Source organism: Loxodonta africana, chromosome 8 (genome assembly GCF_030014295.1).
Source record: "Loxodonta africana isolate mLoxAfr1 chromosome 8, mLoxAfr1.hap2, whole genome shotgun sequence".
Classification (NCBI taxonomy): Eukaryota; Metazoa; Chordata; class Mammalia; order Proboscidea; family Elephantidae; genus Loxodonta; species Loxodonta africana.
In genome coordinates, this window is record NC_087349.1 from 72,962,899 (window position 1) to 72,984,954 (window position 22,056).

Sequence of the window (22,056 nt, forward strand, 5' to 3'; positions counted from 1 at the left end):
TTGTCTCTTGGGCTAATATTTTCCTTGCGCCTTTGGTGTTCTTCATTCTCCTTTGCTCCAGGTGGGTTGGGACCAATTAATACATCTTAGATGGCCACTTTCTAGCTTATAAGACCCCAGGCGCCAATCACCAAAGTGGGATGCAGAACATTTTCTTAATACACTTTGTTATGCCAATTAACCTAAATGTCCCCCCGCCAAACCATGGTCCGCAGATCCCAGCCCCTGCTACTCTGTCCCTCAGTGTGTTTAGTTGTATTCAGGAAACTTCTTAGCTTCTGATTTAGTCCAGCTGTGCTTACTTCCCCTGCATTGTGTGTTTTCCTTCCCTTCACCTGAGATAATTCCTGTTTACTCTCTAGTTAGTGAATTCCCCTCTCCCTCCTTTCCCAAACATGTAACCATCAAAGAATGTTTCCGTCTGTGTTTAAACCTTTTCTTGAATTATAATAGTGGTATCGTACAATATTTGCCCTTTTGTGACTGACTAATTTCGCTCAGCATAATGCCTTCCAGATTCATCCATGTTGTGAGATGTTTCATGGATTCATTATCATTCTTTATCATTGCATAGTATTCCATTGCATGTATACACATAATTTGTTTATCCATTCATCCGTTAATGAGCATCTAGGTTGTTTCCATCTTTTTGCTATTGTGAACAGTGCTGCAATGAACATGGGTGTGCATATCCTGTGATGGCTCTTATTTCTCTAGGATATATTCCAAGAAGTAGGATTGCTGGATCATGTGGTACTTCTATTTCCAGTTTTTTAAGGACACGCCAGATCAATTTCCAAAGTGGTTGTACCATTTTACATTCACACCAGCGGTATATAAGTGTTTCAGTCTCTCCACAACCTCTCCAACATTTATCATTTTGTGTTTTTTGGATTAGTGCTAGCCTGGTTGGAGTGAGATGGTATCTCATTGCAGTTTTGATTTGTATTTCTCTAATGGCTAATGATCATGAGCATTTCCTCATGTATCTGTTAGCCGTCTGCATGCCTTCTGTGGTGAAGTGCCTGTTCATATCCTTTGCCCATTTTTTAATTGGGTTATTTGTCTTTTTGTTGTTGAGGTTTTGCAGCATCTTGTAGATTTTAGAGATTAGACCCTGATCAGATGTGTCATAGCCAATTTTTTTTTTTCTCCCAGCCTATAGTTTGTCTTTTTACTCTTTTATAAGTGTTTGATTTTTAGGAACTCCCAGTTATCTGGTTTCTTTTCTGGTGTTTGTGCATTGTTAATAAAGTTTCATGTACTGTTTATGCCATGTATTAGGGCTCCTAGCATTTTCCCTATTTTTTCTTCCATGATCTTTATCGTTTTAGATTTTATATTTAGGCCTTTGATCCATTTTGAGTTAGTTTTTGTGCATGGTGTGAGGTATGGGTCTTGTTTCATTTTTTTGCAGATGGATATCCAGTTATGCCAGCACCACTTGTTTAAGAGACTGTCTTTTCCCCATTTAATGGACTTTGGGCCTTTGACAAGGATCAGCTGCTCATAGGTGGATGAATTTATGTCTAGATTCTCGATTATGTTCCATTGCTCCACGTATCTGTTGTACGAGTACCAGGCTGTTTTGACTACTGACCACAGTGGTGTAATAGTTTCTAAAATCAGGTAGTGTGAGGCCTCCCACTTTATTCTTCTTTGGTAAGGCTTTACTTATATGGGTCCTCTTCCCTTTCCATATGAAGTCGGTGATTTGTTTCTCCATCTCCTTAAAAAATATTGTTGGAAGTTAGATTGGGATTGCATCGTATCTGTAGATTGCTTTGAGTAGAACTGACATTTTCGCGACGTTGATCCTATTCATGAGCAAGGTAAGGTATGTTTTTCCACTTACGTAGGTCTCTTTTGATTCCTTGCAGTAGTGTCTTGTAGTCTTCTTTGTATAGGCCTTTTATGTTTCTGGTTAGATTTATTCCTAAGTATTTTTTTTCTTGGGGGCTATTGTAAATGGTATTGATTGGTGATTTCCTCTTTGTTGATGTAGAGGAGTCCAACTGATTTTTGTATGTTTATCTTGTATCTTGATAGTTTGCTGAAATCTTCTATTAGTTTCAGTAGTTTTCTTATGGATTCTTTGGAGTTTTCTATGTGTAAGATCATATCATCTACAAATAGGGGTACACTTACTTCTTCCTTTCCAATTTGGATGCCCTTTATTTCTTTTTCTAGCCTAACTGCTCTGGCTGGGACCTCCAGCACAATGTTGAATAAGAGTGGTAATAAAAGGCATCCATGTCTTGTTCCTGTTCTCAAGGGGAATGCTTTCATATTCTCTCCATTTAGGATGATGTGGCTGTTGGCTTTGTATAACCAAAAACCAAACCAAACCTGTTGCCATCAAGTCGATTTCAACTCGTAGTGACCCTATAGGACAGAGTAGAACTGCCCCATAAAGTTTCCAAGGAGCACCTGGTACATTCAAACTGTAGGCATTTTGCTTGGCAGCTATAGCACTTAACCACTGTGCCACTTGGCTTTGTATAAATGGCCTTTATTATGGTGAGTAATTTCCTTTCTATTCCCATTTTGCTGAGAGCTTTTATCATGAATGCGTGTTGGACTTTGTCAAATGCCTTATCTGCATCTATTGATAAGATGATTTTGGTCTCGTCTTTTATTTATGTGAGGGATCACATTGATTGTCTTTCTAACATTGAACCATCTCTGCCTACCTGATATGAATCCCATTTGGTCATGGTGAATTATTACTTTTTTTTATGTGTTTCGAATTCTATTGGCTAGAATTTTGTTGGAGATTTTTGCCTCTACGTCCATGAGGGATATGGGTCCGTAATTTTCTTTTCTTGTGGTGTCTTTACTTGGTTTTGGTGTCAGGGCTATCCTGGCTTCATAGAATGGGTTCGGGAGTATTCCATCCTTTTCTATGCTCTGAAATACGTTTAGTAGTAGTGGTGTTAACTCTTCTCTGAAAGTTTGGTAGAATTCTCCAGTGAAGCTGTCAGGGCCGGGGCTTTTTTTGTGTGTGTGTTGGGATTTTTTAATTACCTCTTCAATCTCTTTTTTTTATTACAGGTTTATGTAGTTTTTCTCAGTTTAGGTAGGTAGTGTGTTTCTAGAAATTTGTCCATTTCCTCTAGATTTTCAAATTTGTTGGATGGAGTACAATTTTTCATAGTGTTCTGTTATGATCCTTTTAATTTCTGTTGGTTCTCTATTGCCCGTTTCATTTCTTATTCGAATTTTTTGCTTCCCCTCCTGCTTTTCTTTTGTCAATTTTTTTGTTTATCAATGTTGTTAATTTTTTCAAAGAACCAACTTTTGGTTATGTTAACTTTTTCAATTGTTTTTATATTCTCTGTTTCATGGATTTCTGCTCTAAATTTTATTATTTGATTTCTTCTGGTGCCTGAGGGCTTCTTTTGCTGTTTTCTATTTCTTTGATTGTAGGGTTAATGTTTAAACTCTGGCCCTTTCTTCTTTCTGGATGTGTGCATTTATTGCTATAAACTGACCTCTGATCACTGCTTTTGCTGTGTTCCAAAGGTTCTGCTAGGATGTGTTTTCATTCTCATTTGAGCCTATGAATTTTTTTATTCCATCCTTGATTTCCTCTATAACCCAGTAGTTTTTGAGCAAGGTGTTGTTCAGTTTCTGTGTATTTGACTTTTTTTTCCCTTACTTTTTCTGTTATTGATTTCTACTTTTATGGCCTTATGGTCAGAAAAGATGCTTTGTAATATTTTGATGTTTTGGATTCTGTTAAGGCTTGCTTTGTGGCCTGATATGTGGTCTATTCTGGAGAATGTTCTATGTGCATTGGAAAAGAAAGTATACTTAGCTGATGTTGGGTGGAGTGTTCTGTATATGTCTAAGAGGTCAAGTTGGTTGATTGTGGCATTTAGATCTTCCGTGTCTTTACTGAGCTTCTTTCTGGATGTTCTGTCCTTCACCAAAAGTGGTGTGTTGAAATCTCCTACTATTATTGTGGAGCTGTCCGTTTTTCTTTTCAATGCTGTCAGAATTTGTTTTATATATTTTGGAGCCTTGATGATGGGTGAATAAATATTTATTATGGTTATGTCCTCCTGTTGTATTGGCAATGGTTTTTGAATAAGGCAATTTTCCCTTTAGTTTGCAGCTAGAGTGAAGAACTGGAGATAAGATCTGTAAAAAGAATAATGTAGCTTTAAGACAGATGGACTTAATGAGCATTACAGGGAAGAGGCACTGGCCTTTGCCCCACAAAGTCAACATATGAATCTAGAAACTAATATAAATATTAAATAGAATGGCAGGTTTCTATTCTCTCTTCTATTTATATTGCTTCCCTTGTTAGATGGAGTAGTAGTAATAGACTATAATAATAATTAAAAAATTAATAATAAGACTAGATTTGTTCCAGTAATTTTCAGTTAATTTCTTCTTATCCCTTGTGCTAAGAATTAGCCATACTCAGATATTAAAAGGCCAGATCTCTAAGAATCAGTGATTCACAATTCCTTGGCATTCATTTGTAAATTTAATAGTTTTTAAATAGTTAAGAGTAATACTAATTTTGTACCAGTTTCCTCTTACATCTTGTGGTAAGAATTAGCCATATCCAACTACTGAAAGGTCGAGTCTTAAAGACCCAGCAATTCATAATTCCTTGGTGTTTATTTTGTAAATAATATTTGCTTAATAATATCACAAGAAAATGTGCTGCCATATTGGAGAGAATTCCTTAAAATGAAGGCTCTTTGGATTGTGCTTTTAAGTGTTGTTTTTCCTCAGAGCCAAGAATCCCACTGTGGCGGAGCTGTCTAAATGAAAAACAGGTGTTGTTGCTATTAGAATGACTACAGAACAAAGTGATGCTGCATGGTTCAAAGTCAGAAAAGGTCTGCCTCAGGGTTATATCCTTTCACCACATTTATTCAATCTATATGCTGAGCAAATAGTCCGAGAAGGTGGACTATATGAGGAAGGATGTGGCATCAGGTTTGGAGGAAGACTTATTAACAACCTGTGATATGCAGAAGACACAGCCTTGCCTGCTAAAAGCAAAGAGGACTTGAACCACTTGCTAATGAAGATCAAAGACTACAGTCTTCAGTATGTATTACACGTCAGCGTAAAGAAAACAAAAATCCTCACAGCTGGACCAATAAGCAACATCATGATAAATGGAGAAAAGATTGAAGTTGTCAAGGATTTCATTCTACTTGGATCCACAATCAATGCCCATTGCAGAAGCAGTCAAGAAATCAAACGGCATATTGCATTGGGCAAATCTGCTGCAAAAGACTTCTTTAAAGTGTTAAAAAGCAAAGATGTCACTTTGAAGATTAGGGTGTGCCTGACCCCAGCCATGGTATTTTCAATCATGGCATGTACATGTGAAAGTTAGATAATGGATAAGGAAGGCTGAAGAAGAATTGATGCTTTTGAATTATGGTGTTGGCTAAGGATGATGAATATAGCATGGACTTCCAGAAGAATGAACAAACCTGTCTCAGAAGAAATAGAGCCAGAATGCTCCTCAGAAGTGAGAATGGCGAGACTTTGTCTCACATACTTTGGACATGTTATCAGGAGGGACCAATCCCTGGAGAAGGACATGATGCTTGGTAAAGCAGGGAGTTAGTGAAAAAGAGGAAGACCCTCAGCGAGATGGACTGACATAGTGGAGGCAACAATGGGCTCAAACACAGCAATGATTGTGAGGATGGCACAGAGCCAGGCAGTGTTTCATTCTGTTGTACATAGGGTTGTTATGAGTTGGAATCGACTTGACAGCACCTAACAACAACAACAGCAGCAGCAATGATCATGATTGGAGGGGTATCAGTGCATTGCAGTTTTACAGTTACATTGTGAAAAACATATACATAATATATATTTTTAATATATTTTTATAAAAAGTATTTGAAAATGATTTTTTATAAATATAGTTTGTCCATGTAAGTATAATATAGTAAACAACAAAAAAAAAAAAAACCAAACCCAGTGCCGTCAAGTCAATTCCGACTCATAGTGACCCTATATATAGTACTCATTGAAAATGAATAGGAAACCGTCAGTTCTGGTTATTGCATAGTATCCTATTAATGATGAAGACAGTAAAGTATTATACTCTTAAAAAGAAATATTTTAGTATGTGTGTTCAAGAAAAAAACAGAAAAATACTGTAAACGAAGTCCTATACATGCTTAACTGAGAAATTAAATTTTAATGCTCATTTCATTAATATTAATGAAAGCCATTTCACATTTGCTTAATAAAATTTTGGTGTTTGAATATTATCTAAATTATGTAGATAAAGTTTTCAAAAGTCACCTACCATTAAAGCAAAATTTGGTTTAATCTAAAGGTTATACGTAAATGAACTGCCCTGATGGTGCGCAGCGGGTAAGCACTGGGCTGATAAGTGAAAGGCTGGCAGTTTGAACCCACCCAGCAGCTCCATGGGAGAAGGATGTGGCAGCCTGCTTCTGGAAAGATTACAGCCTTGGAAACCCTATAGGGCAGTTCTACTAGGAAATTACTTACTGAGGGAAAGGGGTCAGATGCATTATAATGGAGAATTAGCCTTGAGATTTTCTTTCTTTTTTTTTTTTTAGCCTTGAGAGGAGGAGAGTGGACCAGGATGTCCACAAAGCACTCTGTGGACTGATATGCTCTAAACATCTCTGAACTTGTGAATTTTTATAGGCTATTATATTTTTTTATTTTCATATATTTGGAGTTAAAAATAAATGAAATGTGTCCTACCCCTTCTACTTGCCATGAATGTCTTAAGTGGTAGATTATTTTAAACATTCTCATTAAATTTGGAAGCAGCCTCAGAATCTTTCTCCACAGACTGCTCCAGCAGCCACTGCCTACTGGATTTGGTAAAGCCAGGTGAAACCTACTTAGCATCCCTGCACTAAAAGTCAGCTTGCTGAGGTGCAGAAACCACATTTAATGGGCTAGCCATGGTAGCTCCGGTCCCTTACCGGGATGCTGATTTATCACAGACAATCCATAAATAAACCTTGTATAATGGACATATTCTGCCTCATCAAAATAAGATCACATACGAGACTACATGGGGAGACAGCATTGAAATGCATGGCAGGATCAGAGAATTTATAACCAAGGACAAAAGGCATTATGTCAATTCTGACTAATAATGACCCCATGTGACAGAGTAGAGCTGCCGCATAGGTTTTCTTGGTTGTAATTTTCAGAGAAGCATGTTGCTAGGTCTTTCTCTCTTGGAGACACTGGGTGACTTTGAACTGCCAACCTTTCGGTTAGCAGCCTACTGCTTAACTGTTGCACCACCAGGCTCCTACACACCATAATTGTAGAAAGAATTCAAAGAAGGGAAGTAATTGCTAGGTTTTATTCTTCCTTCTCAGCATTATTGACTATTCCAATAATGCTGATTGTTGAAGGGAGGACTATTCTAGGTTTTGTTTGAAGAGGGATATACATACCTGTCTTCAATTTGTAGTTTTGAATCCTAAATGTAAGACTTTGACAAGGGTGTGCTATTAAGACATATAAACTTCATGATGAAATAATCAGATCAACACCTGAACATATAATAACAAAATGAGAGCCCATGGGGGATGTGGGTGGCAAGAAGTTAAATCATGAAGTCATCATGCGAAGAATCAGGGCAGTGATATGCAAAGCCACATCAAAAAAACTGAATGGCTCTTCAACCAGGGCAATATTTGACTCTGCATACTTAAGGGTGAAGAAAGAATGCAGCATCTACCTTTTGTTGAGTTCCCTGCATTATGTGCTGAGTGCAGTGATAGCCACTTCGAATATGTTATTTCAATTAACCATCCTAATAACTGTGAATGGTATTATTGTACCATTTTAAATGTGGAGACAAGGTCATGAAGCTCCATTAGTTGCGCTAGCCACGTTCAGGTACTTAATAGCCATATGTGGTTATCTTGTTGGACAACATAGATATTTCCATTTTTGCAGCACCGTGCTAGATAAGTAAGTAGCCAAACCTCTCTTGTAGACACTCAAGTCACTTAGTCCTTTCATCCATATGTGTATGTGACATGCTTTCTCCCCTTTAAAATATCTTTACCCTCTATTTGATATATTAAGTTACTTTTTATCTGGTATATCAATAAAGGGGTAAAGGGTCTTTACAGGCAGGGAAGCACATCACTGAGAGAGAGCAGAAGAGTAAATGTTGGAATTTCATGTACAGATTAGGTGGAACTGGCTAACTGAGGTCTCTGCTCTTCTCAGAACTGCCTGTGGTTTCATATATTTGTGTACCTTCCCTCTTATTAAATATTTATCCTGTTGAAAACATAAAATGTCTTGCAGCATGTAAATACACCATACAATAAGAGTTCACTTTTGTGACTTATTTACAAGCTCAATATGCATGCAAGCTACTGGTTTTTTTTTTTTTTTTTTTCAGTTAGGCAAAGAAAATAATCGAGACACATGAGTAATGAAAATATCAGCTCTTGGAACCTGAGAAATTTGTTTTTAGTGAAAATACTCAGGAACAGAGACATTCACACTAAAATGATTCAGACAAGAAGACTGAGATGCCTTATTTTCTAACTAAAGAACCCTGAAACAGGCATTAGAAGGCTTTGGGTTTTACATCGTTGCTTTCGTATTCATGAGTCCTGGGCCTAAGGCAAAACCCTTCTCTCGTCTTCATTTACCTAATCAAGCTGAAATGATAATGATAATAATAAAAATACTGGTCCTGCCTATCTCTCAGAGTTGTCACTGCAAGCACATAAGACCCTAAGTGTTTAAGACCTGATACAAACTAGGAACATTATCTGAAGGAGCTCTGGTGGCCCAGATGGTTAAGTGCCCAGCTGCTAACCAAAGGGTCGACAGTTTGAAGCCACCAGCCTCTCCATGGGAGAAAGGTGTGGTAGCATGCTTCCGTAAAGACTGCAGCTTTGCAAACCCTATGGGGCAGTTCCGCTTTGTCCTATAGGTTCGCTATGAGTCGGAACCAATTCCACGGCAATGTTTTTGGTTTTGTTTGGTATTACTGTATTGAGTCCCTGGATGGTGAAAATGGTTAACACACTCTGCTGCTACCCAAGAGGTTGAAGTTTCGAGTCCATCCAGAGGTGCCTTGGAAGGAAGTCCTGGCAATTTACTTTAGAAAAATTAGTCCTTGAAAACCCTATGGAGCACAGTTCTACTCTGACACACATGGAGTCAGTACGAGTCAGAGTTGGTTTTTACTGTACTAATTATAATTAGCTGAAACAACCAAGGAATAATTGCTCAGTTTTGCTTCTGCCACACCCAGTCAACCTAGGTAGAAGTTACGCACAGCATTAGGTAAGACCCAGGGGATGTGATGTGTATGGTTCACGCAGGGGCCTCAGAACATCAGTCGGATTAGAAAAGGGTACTCTTAGGGAATGCTGAGAAATAACACAGGGTAGATAAATCCAGTCTTCGAAAGAGTCCTGGAATCCAGACAGAGAAATTTTGGCTCTGTATGGTGAGAGCTGATTCACTTGGGATGCAGATTCCTGGCCTCAGCCTGAACCTATTGACAACAGCTAGCAGCCGAGCCAGGGAATATCTTTTTATCGTTACCCCAATGTGTTCCTTTAGCACATAGAAGTTTAGGAACCACTAGAATATGATCTAGCACCATGTACTTAAAGGATAGGAATAATGTGAAATAAGGGAGCATCTAAGCAGTGTAGAAAGAGCCTTAGTGGCGCAGTGGTTAAGCGCTTGGCAGCTCGAACCCACCAGTCATTCTGCAGAAGAAATATGTCGCACTATGCTTCCCTAAAGATTACAGCCTTGGAAACCCTATGGAGCAGTTCTACTCTGTCCTATAGGATCACTGTGGGTTAGAATCAACTTGATGGTAATGGGTTTGGGATTTTGTTTGGTAAGCAGCATACAGGATAGCTTCTGTGATGGGAAAATGGAGAGAATCGATAGGAATAGCTGTAATCCATGCCTAGGGTAATATGATGGTGGCCTTCAGCAGAGCAGGAATAGACAAGAATCAATGATTGTAATATTATCATTTAAAAAAGATAGAATTTAATGGCTAAGTGGATAGGAGATCCGAAGTGGAGGAGGGGGTGTGTTCAAAACTGACCAGATGATTTTAAGTCCAGGTGACTAGGAGAAAAGCAATACACTGACACGAGTGGAGAACTGAGAATAGTCAGCTTTGTGGAAAGGTAAATTCAGCTTGGAGCACATTAGATGAAGGGGATTCTCCTAAGAGGAAACTCAGAGGAAATAATTGCAGGAAGGGGGCTTCAAGCTGGAATGACAGGTCTCGGCTGGAACAGTAGATGAAATTTAAGGCTTCTCTGTTTTTCTACCTCTTTAGTTGTCAAAATGCATGTTATTTTGCATACAAAGAATTACATGAGCTAATCTCTAATGCTAAACACTTAAGCAACCTAAAATTATTTTAAATATTGGCATGATCCTACCTGTAGAGAAAAAGAAAAACTATATTTACAGTTTATTTCAAAGATGTACAAGATAGTTGATAAAGTGAACATATTTAATTATATTCCCAGGCAGGATATAAAGTCCTTAAGGATTGGGCAAGGTAGTTGGAAACTCGTTTATGTACCCCAGGGAACTGGTAACTGGTAAATGCTTAGTTTTTTAATTGTAAAATGATCCTTAGAGATACCTGACAATATACAGCATCCTCCCATCCCCTGGAGTTCAGTGTATTTCTGGTAAATCCCTTGGGTTCAAGTTCCAACTATGCTACAGTCCTTTGAGAGGTTAATTAAGATCCTTGGCTAATATGGGAGTTGTTGGATAATTAAAAGTTAGGGTGTGCCCAAAGTCCCAGACTCACTTGGCCAGCTGGAAGACTTCCCAGTATTAGTTATGCCCTTAACCCAAACTGTTCAATTTAAACTCTGTTGTTTTGTTTGAGAAGAGTTACAAAAGGGCATGTGAGGGGGACCTCTGGTGGGTGTTACATGGTTTTGGTTGTAGGTGTTTTAATTTTTGGCTTCATCCTACTTTTACCAAAACCCAAACAATACCCTCCACCCTCAAAAAACAAAAACAAAACACTCTATTACAATCATTTAGCATCTAAAATAATTGAAAAGTTTTATTGATCACCGTGTGAACAAAAAGGTGGGACTATTCTCAGAGGAGATAAGTTCTTTGATGAATTTCTAAACTCGTTTGTGCCATTTATGCTGTCTGATATTATTCAGTATGTATTTTAATGCAATATATTGTAAGAAATACTGTCTATAAAGCACGTTATACAAGGAATTTCATTGCATATTATTTATTGACTCTAAGTGAATAGTTTCATTGGATTTCTAAACTTGAATTTTTATCTGTGTTGTTATAAAATCACATTGTTTAGAACAAGTTCATATTTTATTCCTGTCTTTAACATTCTATAGTACTTGGGTTAGTTGATTTTACAGCAAGAAAATTGACAGTAAATATATATTATTTAGGAGATGTTATTTTATGATTCTAAATGAATAAACACTCCAAACTCCTTTTAGACAACAAAAGTTATATAACTTGTAATAGATTTTAAAATGTTTCACAGACATGTATAGAAATTCAAGGCAGATTCAAATGAGCTTTCTGCCACACGCTTTGGTTGAACTTTTGAATGGCATCAGAACGCAAAAGATAAACAAATACATTTATGCATTCCTTTGGCAGATACTTACTGAGCATCTACTGTATCCTAGGCACTGTTCTAAGTGTCAAGAAGACCATAGGAAACAAATCGTGATTACAGTCATCAAGAATTTACACTTTATATACCATATTTTTATGCAAATAACTCATGCCTTCTATATTTGTTTGCCAACTGAGCCCTCCCCCTGCAAGGTATTTTCATAAGCGCCACTGCCAATTTATTTTATGTGTTGTTGTAAAAAAAAAAAAAAAATTAGCATAGCATGCTTACAAAAATACCTCATGGGGGGTGAGCACAGTTGCCAAACAAATGTAGAAGGTGTGCATTATTTGCGTAAAAAATATGGTAGCCTGTAATATGTTGATAATAGTATTTTACCCTCAAATAGTAATTTTTATCCAAGTCTTTGTGAAAATAAATGAATAAAACCTATAGATTATTTTTAGAAGCAAGACAGAATTTTCTCACAGAACTGAACTCAGAACTTATATTTTAATTAAGTCCTGCTAGTTCTACTCTGTCCTATAGGGTTGCTATGAATCAGGATCGACTTGACGGCAGTGGGTGGTAATTTTCAAAAATTTGGAGATTTTTGAATTTTGAATTTGAGGTTTTTCTCTCTTGGAAAGTCACATCATCAGAAAATCAGTGTTTGTTTAATTAATGCCATCGATTGATTTGACCCATGGAAAAAGCCCTTTGTTTTATGAATTGGTGAAAAAATATTTGAGCCTGGTAACTTTAATTGCAAGTATTTTATAACATATGCCTTTACAAGTATAAGATGCTTTATTATTACTTTCTAAACTCCATACATCCTTTACTGGGAGGTCTTTTTCTTTCATTTGTTGTTCACTTTTTACCAGGTCTTAGGGGAAAAGCCAGAGCTCCCAGATGGAGATGATGATGAGGACACCGTAGCAGATGTAACTAACAGGAAAACGGCTAAACTCTACATGGTGAGTTCACTATCACTGTCATGGTTTGAATTGTGTCCCCCAAAAACATGTGTATCAATTTGGCTGGGCCATAATTCCCAGTTTTGTATGATTGTCCACCATTTTGTCATCTGATGTGATTTTCCTATGAGTTGTAAATCCTACCTCTATGATGTTAATGTGTTTTTTTTATGATGTTAATGAGGAGGGATAGGCAGCAGTTGTGTTAATGAGGCAGAACTCAATCTACAAGACTGAAACATAACCATCCTAAGACTTAGTTTCTTTATCTAAAAAAAAGAAAGAGAGAGAGAGATTAAATTAGATGCTTACTTAGGTTCCTTGCAGCTCTGTAATTTTATGATTTTATTGCTGGTGAGGATAACAAAAGCCACAAGATATAGCAGTTAAGGAGATTGCTAAAATGGAATTCTGCCAAGAGTTCCCTCCCCCCTGTAACTTTCTAAGCACAAGCACAGGATTCGCAGCAAGTCATAATCTCCCTGCAGAAATCCAGTTTTCCCATCAGCCACAGAGAAGAGCTAGATTTGCCGCTCTTTTTAAGGGACCTGTAGCGGTCCCACTCCGTACATAGGGTCGCGATGAGTCGGAATCGACTTGAGGACATCGGGTTTGGTTTGGTTTTTTGGTAGGAGCCCTGGTAGCACAGTGGTTAAGCACTCGGCTGCTAACTGAAAGGTTGGCAGTTGGAACCCACCAGCCTCTCCAGACGAGAAAGTTGTGGAAGTCTGCTTTCGTAAAGATTACAGCCTTGGAAACCGTATGGGACAGCTCTGCTCTGTCTTCCAGGGTTGCTATGAGTATGAATTAACTGCAACTGGTTAGGTTTTTTGGTTTCAGGGACCATTTAGCTCAGAAACTCTGTGATTTAAATGAAGATCAAATTACTAACTTGGGTAGCATAAGTTCCTTTTTATAAAAGGAAGTGGGTTCTTCTTAGATGGCAAAAGAAAATGCAGTGACCATTTCTGCTAAACGTTGAATTTTAGTATAAGCTTTACAGAAATTGTTATCTAAATACTTTTTAGCTGCTTATTGTAGCTGCTTATTTCTTATTTTACTCTTTCTCCAGCTTTTTCAACAGCTTAACAAATATCTTTTATCTGGCATTATCAAACAAAACTCTTTTCCTTCCTGGACAGCATTATGGGCTAAAGAAATATTTTGGTGTGGAAATGTTAATCCTAAAACTGGCTCCCCCTGGTGGAAGGACCGTGTATTGCATACATAAAGTATAAGGTCCATTTGAAAATATTTTTCGGTTGTCAAACATGGCTGGGAAGCAGAATCACCTGGGGTGTTTTCTGAAAACTAGAGAATCCAGAACTCACTACGGTGCTACAGCACTTCACTATTGGTCAAGGGAGGAGCCTTTATCATTAATGCGCATTAATATCACCTTCAAATTTTTAAAGCCAGCTAAAATGGAAAACAAAAAAAAAGATATTGTAGTCATTTTCAAACCTTAAGAGGTAAATAACAATTTTATTTCTGACAGAGAAAATTTACTTTGATCATTTGCACAAAGTGATCAAAGTAACTTTTCTCTGTCAGAAATAAAATTGGGAAATCGGAAAAAAAATGCATTGAAGAAACTCTATGAGCGCACACTATAACGTATCAATGCCTTCTTTAGCACAATGCCTGTCTGGTATACAGTAGACACTCAGTAAATGTTGAATGAAAGGATGTTTAAGCTTCGGTTTTTTATGTGAATATAGTGAGTATATACTTTGAAGGATTGCTACAAACACTAAATGATAAAATCACGTAAAAATGATAGCCTAGTGTCTAGTACATACAAAGATCTCAGTAAACACTGGACATTATTGTTATTACTATTATTTTCTGATGTCCCACAAGTTTTTGGCACACTGTCAAAATGGCTTGGTTATTAGTAGTTCTTTTATCACAAAGTACGTAAAAAGAGCTTTTAGAGTATAATTGGGCTCATGGGTATTTTGTTTGCTTATTTTTCTTCTTTGAAACAGCCTTATTGAGATATAATTAGCATGCCAGAAAGTTCACCTTTTTAAAATGTACAATTCCATGGTTTTTAGTATATTTACAGAGTTGTACAATCATCACCGTAATCTCAGTGTCTAACATTTTGATCATCTCAAAAAGAAAGCTGGGGCTTATGGTTTTTATGTTAGGTTTCAGATGCCAGTGGATCCATGAAAGTGACCATGGTGGCAGAAGAAAACCCCTTCTCCATGGCGATGCTGCTCTCTGAAGAATGCTTTATTTTGGACCATGGTGCTGCAAAACAAATTTTTATATGGAAAGGTAAAAGATGCCATTGATGTTGATATTGCATTGCAGATTTATAGACATGTTCTCAGAAGGATAAAGAAAGCATTTTTTCTGATTAAAAAAAAAGCCTCACTTTCTGAGACATGCTCTATAAATAGCTCACATATATGCAGCCAGCAAAATCCTATTTTATTCCTACAAATATCATTTGCCAGGGATCGGGGGTTAAAGAAGGCTTTTGAGCAAGACGAAAAGAATTTTTTAATAAATGGTATTCATTATTGTATTGTTAAGTTTATTCAATGCACTAGGAAATATTTTGCCACCATCTTAGTGATATATTTAAATTGTATAATTGTCTATCAAATACTTGTATATTTCAGTATATACATACTTCATAGTCATATATGTCTCTCTTCAATTTACCTTGTATTTTAGGTAAAAATGCTAATCCCCAGGAGAGAAAGGCTGCCATGAAGACAGCTGAAGAATTCCTAGAGCAAATGAATTATCCCACCAATACCCAAGTACGTGTGGAAAAGAACTGGCTAGAAAAAAATATACACATGGGAGCCCGTGGCATCTCCATAAAATTCCTGAAAGAATTTGGTTTAAAGTAATGTATGCATGTGAAGTCATTCTTCACTTGAATGTGAGCAATCAGGTATCATATATTCCTAGAACTTAATCTACGTGTGGGATAGAATTTTGCAGAAGTGAGAGGTCAGACCCTCAATAAGGCTGAAGGATGAGAACAAGAGCCTATCCACTTCTCCACAACCTTTTAATTCAAGATAATCAGCCACAGTTGAATGAACTAAAAGCCCTCACCAGTGATTCCTTACAGCAAGTTGTGCAGACATTGGCTAAAACCCAGATAATGTTTGGCTCCATCAAGATCAAACTAGACACTGGCTAGTTACTCCTTCCCTTTCTGAGTCTCTCAGCCTTATCCACTCTCATCATTTTTATGTCCTGATGCAAATAACACAATGAGATAGTTTCCTCCAGATCACAGACCTCTTGTGAAACTTAATGAGAAAAAAAAAAAAAGTCAAGCTTATTTGCCTTGCAATGACAACATGTGAAAAAAATTTATTCTCATCTCAAACATGTGATTTCAGTGGTAATACGTTAAGTTGTGAGAGAAAGCAAGGCTGGATTATTTTAGCTTCATATTTGATAATTTTTTGTTTTTTCATTCATTTTTTTTTAAGGATGCCTGCTTCTAAGTTACCATCTGTAATCACAGAAACCAAGGACAATCTTTTCATTCCCACCACTACATTGTTTTTCCTCAGTCTCTTAATTTCCTGTTTATTATTATGATTTTTTAAAATTTCAGATTCAGGTTCTTCCAGAAGGAGGTGAAACACCAATCTTCAAACAGTTCTTTAAGGACTGGCGAGATAAAGATCAGAGTGTTGGCTTTGGGAAAGTATATGTCACAGAGAAAGTTGCTCAAGTAAAACAAATTCCATTTGATGCCTCAAAATTACACAGTTCTCCGCAGATGGCAGCCCAGCACAATATGGTGGATGATGGTTCTGGAAAAGTGGAGGTATTTACTCGGCTTTGTTTGTTTGTTTGTTTTTATCAAGCCCATTTATGCTAGTAAACATGGAACTGTAACTTCAGGAAACTACAAACTTAATAAAATGTAAATTTTACTTAATAATAAAGATGGTCCAAGAGTGCATATTAAATCATATGATTTAAATATGGAAGAGATGTTGTCTGACCTTCAGTTTACAAATGTGTAGTTTGAAATTCCAAGAAGTTAGGTGATATTTTTCAAGATCATCTAATTATAGTCCTAGAGACTCGGCACTGGAACCTGATCATCTTGTTTCTAGTGCAGAATTGTTCCTGCTCTCGGAAAGCTCATGTCTGGGATGGTCCAGTGAGGGTGTGTTATTCTGTGAATGTACCAACTACTATCAGCTTGTCCATCCACCACATTTTATAGGCTGTTTCTTCACAAAAACATATTGCGCATGTGTTACATGCCAAAAACAGAGTTTTTTGGGTTTTTTTTTTTTTAGAGCATTTGAATTGAGTTTGGAGCGGTGGTGCGGTGGTTAAGAGCTCAGCTGCTAACCAAAGGTTGGCAGTTCAAATTCACCAACAGCTTCTCAGAAACCCTACAGGACAGCTCTACTCTGCCTATAGGATTGCTGTGAGTCAGAATCGACTTGACAGCAATGAGTTTGGTTTGGTTTTGGGTTTGAATTGAGTTTGTTAATTATCCCATTTTAGAAAACAAATGATAAAAATCCCCTAATCATTCTCCCTGACTCAAGTTTCTTCACACCCAGGCTATGCTTGAGTCATCTAACTTATTGAGAACTGAGTGATGTTACTTTCCATTCAAAATTTTCTTCATGGCTTTTGACAGTTTTCCTGAAAACCTTAATCTTCGGCTGTACCCACAAAGCCATCCATGATTTGACCCTTACCTTCCTCCCTGCCTCGCCCTTCCACTGCCTTGAGTGCCCCTCCTCTCTGCCATCTGGCTAACATCCTCTTTCCTCCTTAGTAACTCATTTAAGCCACAAGTCATACTTCTTCCCAGATGCCTGCCTACTGCACTGAAATAGTGTATCTCTGTGTGGCTTAGTCTGTGCTCAACCCATAAATGGTATTTTTCACAGAACATGTCATATAAATGCCATAAATAAGAACAGTAAGAATTGTTCCTTTCCTTACAGGCTTCCCCTATTAGACCTCTCATCAGTTCCTCGAGGTTAAGAACTGCATATTTTTTATTTCAGTATTCCCAGGGCCTGGCACAATGACTGGACCAAAGAATATACTCAAGAAATTTGGGAAATACTTTTTCCTTTTTTCAAAGATGTGAAGTGTGAATCTCAGCAGGGAAGGGGTTTTGAGGGTGAGGGATGCTAATGGAGAATGTCACAGATGCCCCTCATGGCTAGTGGAAGGGTATTGATTTCTGGGTCTGGGTAGCTGTGGGGCATCTTCTCCTGGAGCTCAGCACAGGCAGCACAGCTAGGGGGCTAGTGGGGTGGACTTGGCTTCCTAGCACTGGCTATGTGCCAGGCTGCAGTCTCAACCTCAGGCCATAGTATCACCGAGATGTCTTCCTGTGCCACCCCAGGGCTGCTGACGTTCGGGGGCTTGGTAGGTTGGTTTAGTGAGGCAGTGGTGCTATTTCTTCTCAGCTTACTGGATGGCGTGAGGAGGCTTCTCTCTGAAAGCACTACACTGCTGTCTCCACTAGTTAATCTCCACATTTCAAGGCAATGGATCTCTTCTACCCCTCCTGGGACCCAGGCAAGAAGGGGGTGCTTATGTGTATAGCAGTGCCTGGCAGCCCCTCATTTATATGTTACTCTCCTGTTCCATTTACACAACTGTCATCTCTCCAAATTGGAGTTTCTTTAATCTGTGATGAGGGTAAGAAGGTCAAATTAAAAACTGGTTCTGCCTGCTTTTATCCCTTGTCATACCTTTTCAGTCTCATGCTGGGATGATACCTTTTCAAAAAAGAAGTCATAATTTGGTCAAAATCTACCAACTTTTGCCTGGGAAAAATTATACTCTCATGTCTTAAAGCATAAGGAAAAAGAAAAACAAAACAAAAACAAATTATCTCATGCCCGATGAAAAACTTTTATTATAAAGTTGAAAGTTCTCTGAGCTCAATATTGTAGTCCATTATTTCACTGGAGTGTCATGTTATTTTTACTAACCAACCAATCAATACGTGTTTATTAAGCAATGGGCTCAGAATTGAGCTAAATACTGTGGAGGATACAAAAGAAATGTAAGCACTTCTGAAGTTGGTAAATAAATTTTCAGATTGATAAAATTCTTTCCCTTTGCTTAATTTTTAAACTAGTTAGAAAAATAATTTAAAAGTTGGTTATTTCCTGTCTGGAGCAAGGGAGAATGAAGGAAACCAAAGACTCAAGGAAGAAATGAGTCTGCAGGACTAACGGCCCACATGAACCACAGTCTCTTCTAGCCTGAGACCAGAACTAGATGGTGCCCAGCTACCACTACAGACCTTTTGACCGGGGACACAATAGAAGGTCCTGGTTAGAACGGGAAAAAATGTAGAACAAAACTCAAATTCATAAAAAAGACCAGATTTAGTGGACTGACAGAGACTAGAGGAACCTCCAAAACTACTGCCCCTAAGATACCATTTTAACCTGGAACTGAAGCCACTCCCATAGGTACCTTTTGGCTAAGATAGATTGGCCTGTGGCCTATAAAATAAACAATAATACCTGTGAGGAATGTGCTGCTTTAAAGAATCAGCTACCTGAGACCAAGCGGTCAACATTTACCCAAAAGCAAAGACGAGAAGGCGAGGAGGGGTGGGAAAACTGGATGGATGGCAGCAGGGCAGGTGGGATGGAAATGGTGAAAGTGTTGACACCGTGTGCGGATTGGAGCCAATGTCACAGGACAATCTGTGTATGGATTGTTGAATGGGAACCTAATTTGATGTGTAAACTTTCACTTGTAACATAATAAATAAAAAAATAAAGAGATAACAGTGATAGAAAGCAGCCTTGTCCACCAAAATACTTGTGTAGGAATGTTCATAGCAGCACTATTCAAAATAGCCCAAAACTGGAAGAAAAAAAAAATGTTAGTTATTATAGACCTAAGAGCCTTGGTGGAGCCCTGGCTAAGTGCTTGGCTGCTAACTGCAGGGTCTGCAGTTCAAACCCACTAGCCACTCTGTGGGAAAAAAATGTGACAGTCTGCTTCCATGAACATTTACAGCCTTGGAAACCCTGAGGGCAGTTCTACTCTGTCTTATAGGGTCGCTATGAGTCAAAATCGACTGGACAACAGGTTTTTTGTTTGTTTTAATAGATCTGAACTGAAAATTATTTAAAGCTTATAAGAAGTATTATAGGATCAAGAAAAATTTAATTTTGGTACATATATTCCATTCCTTCCAGATTTGGCGTGTAGAAAATAATGGTAGGATCCCAACTGACGAAAACTCATACGGTGAATTTTATGGTGGTGATTGCTACATTATACTGTACTCTTATCCCAGAGGGCAGATTATCTACACATGGTAAGTTTACCTCTTTGAGAAGATCTCAAGTTTTATAGGGACCAGCTTTTACTCCACAGTATTAAGTTCCATGCAGTTTGAGGGCGAATAATCCTATAGTAACCCCAGTGAGAGTTGCATTTAACCCCGGTGGGAGTTGCATAGCATCATAGAGATATGGTTCATTATATTTTCTTTGGACATGACTTTGAGGATGTCTTGTACCTGTTGTCTCTGGCCATGAGGCAATGATATAAAAATCATCCTCTCCATTCTAGGAAAAAGGTTTTGATATCCACAACTGTAGCACACTGTTAGTGGACTCGAGGTTGAATATCTCATTTTCTGTGCAAGCTAAAAGTCCACCTGGTCCATGTTGGACCATGTCTTCTTATTGTAAAAACTAACCAAGGACCATCCTGAATTGAATTTGCAAAGTTGAAGCAAGGCTAACTTTGTAGGGGATATAATTTCTGATGCCATTTCATACCCCAGAAACCTCAAATCGATATATTCTTATTCTTTGTCCCCATGAAATTCAGATCAGTGATGGAGAAAATACTGCAGTTTATCCATGTCTTATATGAATTTGCTCAGTGATTTGACTTAATCGAAGGTTTGGTTTACTTAGTCTGAATCAGTGACAAGACCCTGTTCATGGAGGAAGGATCAAATGGCCAACCAAGTAATTTAAGTATATATACCATGCTGGGTTATTTCAAAAGGAGAAGAATTCTGAAATAAATCATATAATGTGGAATTACCTAACTTTTTATCTTTAACTTTTCACTTGATTTTATCAAGTGTAATCAGGTAAAACAGAATATTGCAGAGAAGAGTGGAAAAAAGAAAAGAATTCTCAGAAAAGGTCTTACAGCTGAGAGGTGTGGGTGGAAGGTGCAAGGCCAGGGGCAGGATCCTACCTTTGCTTACGTGGTGACAGCAACCATTAGTTAGCATATTGAATGAACGTGTACTCAGATCTCTGCTGATATGGTGACATTTGCCTTTGGTGAGCATCACACTAGATGACAGAGACATGTCTGTCCCCACAGTCTGACCACTTATGCTGTGCAGTGCCATCAACATAACCAAGTTCAGTAGATGGGATGGCTCTTGCTAACCAAAGGGTGGTCTGGAAACCAGCAGCTTGTCATCACCTGGGAGCTTGTTAGAAACGTAGACTCTCAGGCCTTACCCCTGACTTTCATTTTAGTAAGATCCCCAGATGAGTCATAACCCAACCCACTGCCGTCGAGTTGGTTCCAACTCATAGCGACCCTATAGGACAGAGTAGAACTGACCCCATAGAGTTTCCAAGATGAGTCATATATACTTTAATAATTGACAAGCACTGCCTTAGGCAATAGTTCTAAACACTAGCTGCACATTGGAAAAGCCTGGCCAGTTTTTCACAAATACAAACACCTGTGCTCTATCCCATACCAAATAAATCAGAATCAGGGATGGGACTCCTGAGATTCTAATGTACCCGTAAAACCCGTTGCCTTCGAGTCCAACTCATAGCAACCCTATAGGACAGAGTAGAACTGCCCTGTAGGGTTTCCAAGGAGCAGCTGGCAGATTTGAACTGCTGACCATTTGGTTAGCAACCAGACTCTTAACCACTGTGCCACTGATGAGAACCACTGCACCAAGTGGTATTTCTAACCCCACAGTCACTCTGTATCTCGTCTGCGATGAATGTTTTAGCTCTTCATCTGTGCTTCAGATGGAATCTTGATAGCAACCATTTGTTCAGCAGCATCTTTGGACCAGCAAAGTGCTAGATGTTTCTGTAATTATTTCTCTTCCTCGCAACCAGTTTATTTTCTGAAAAGAGAATCTGACGGTTTAAGTAATTTAACCCAGAGTTACAACTCCTGTGACTGGTGAAGCAATATTTCGAACTTTGGTCTATTGTCTATTTAACTTGAAGGCCTGAATGTAGCCACTCTGTGTAGGTATGAAACATTTCAGTTTATATGATAATTCGATGCAGGGAATTGAAAAGGCTAAGTCTAGGAGGTAGAGTTAAAAATAAAGACTGAAATTAAATCAGCTTCCAAGTATACAAATTTTTCTTTTTATTTCTGAAACCACATATCCTAAAATGATGAGAAAGATGAATTCAGCAGTGA

General features: G+C 38.1%; 1 protein-coding gene across 1 annotated transcript in view; it reads left to right on the forward strand.

Annotated features, from left to right (window-relative positions):
* Positions 1–22,056, forward strand: part of SCIN (scinderin) — a 75,196-nt gene that overhangs the window by 34,657 nt on the left and 18,483 nt on the right. Inside the window, exons 5-9 of the mRNA XM_003407107.3 lie at positions 12,520–12,612; positions 14,769–14,901; positions 15,307–15,395; positions 16,214–16,429; positions 19,815–19,936. Of these exons, the coding sequence (XP_003407155.1) occupies positions 12,520–12,612; positions 14,769–14,901; positions 15,307–15,395; positions 16,214–16,429; positions 19,815–19,936 (653 nt within the window). The remainder of the gene's footprint in view (positions 1–12,519; positions 12,613–14,768; positions 14,902–15,306; positions 15,396–16,213; positions 16,430–19,814; positions 19,937–22,056) is intronic.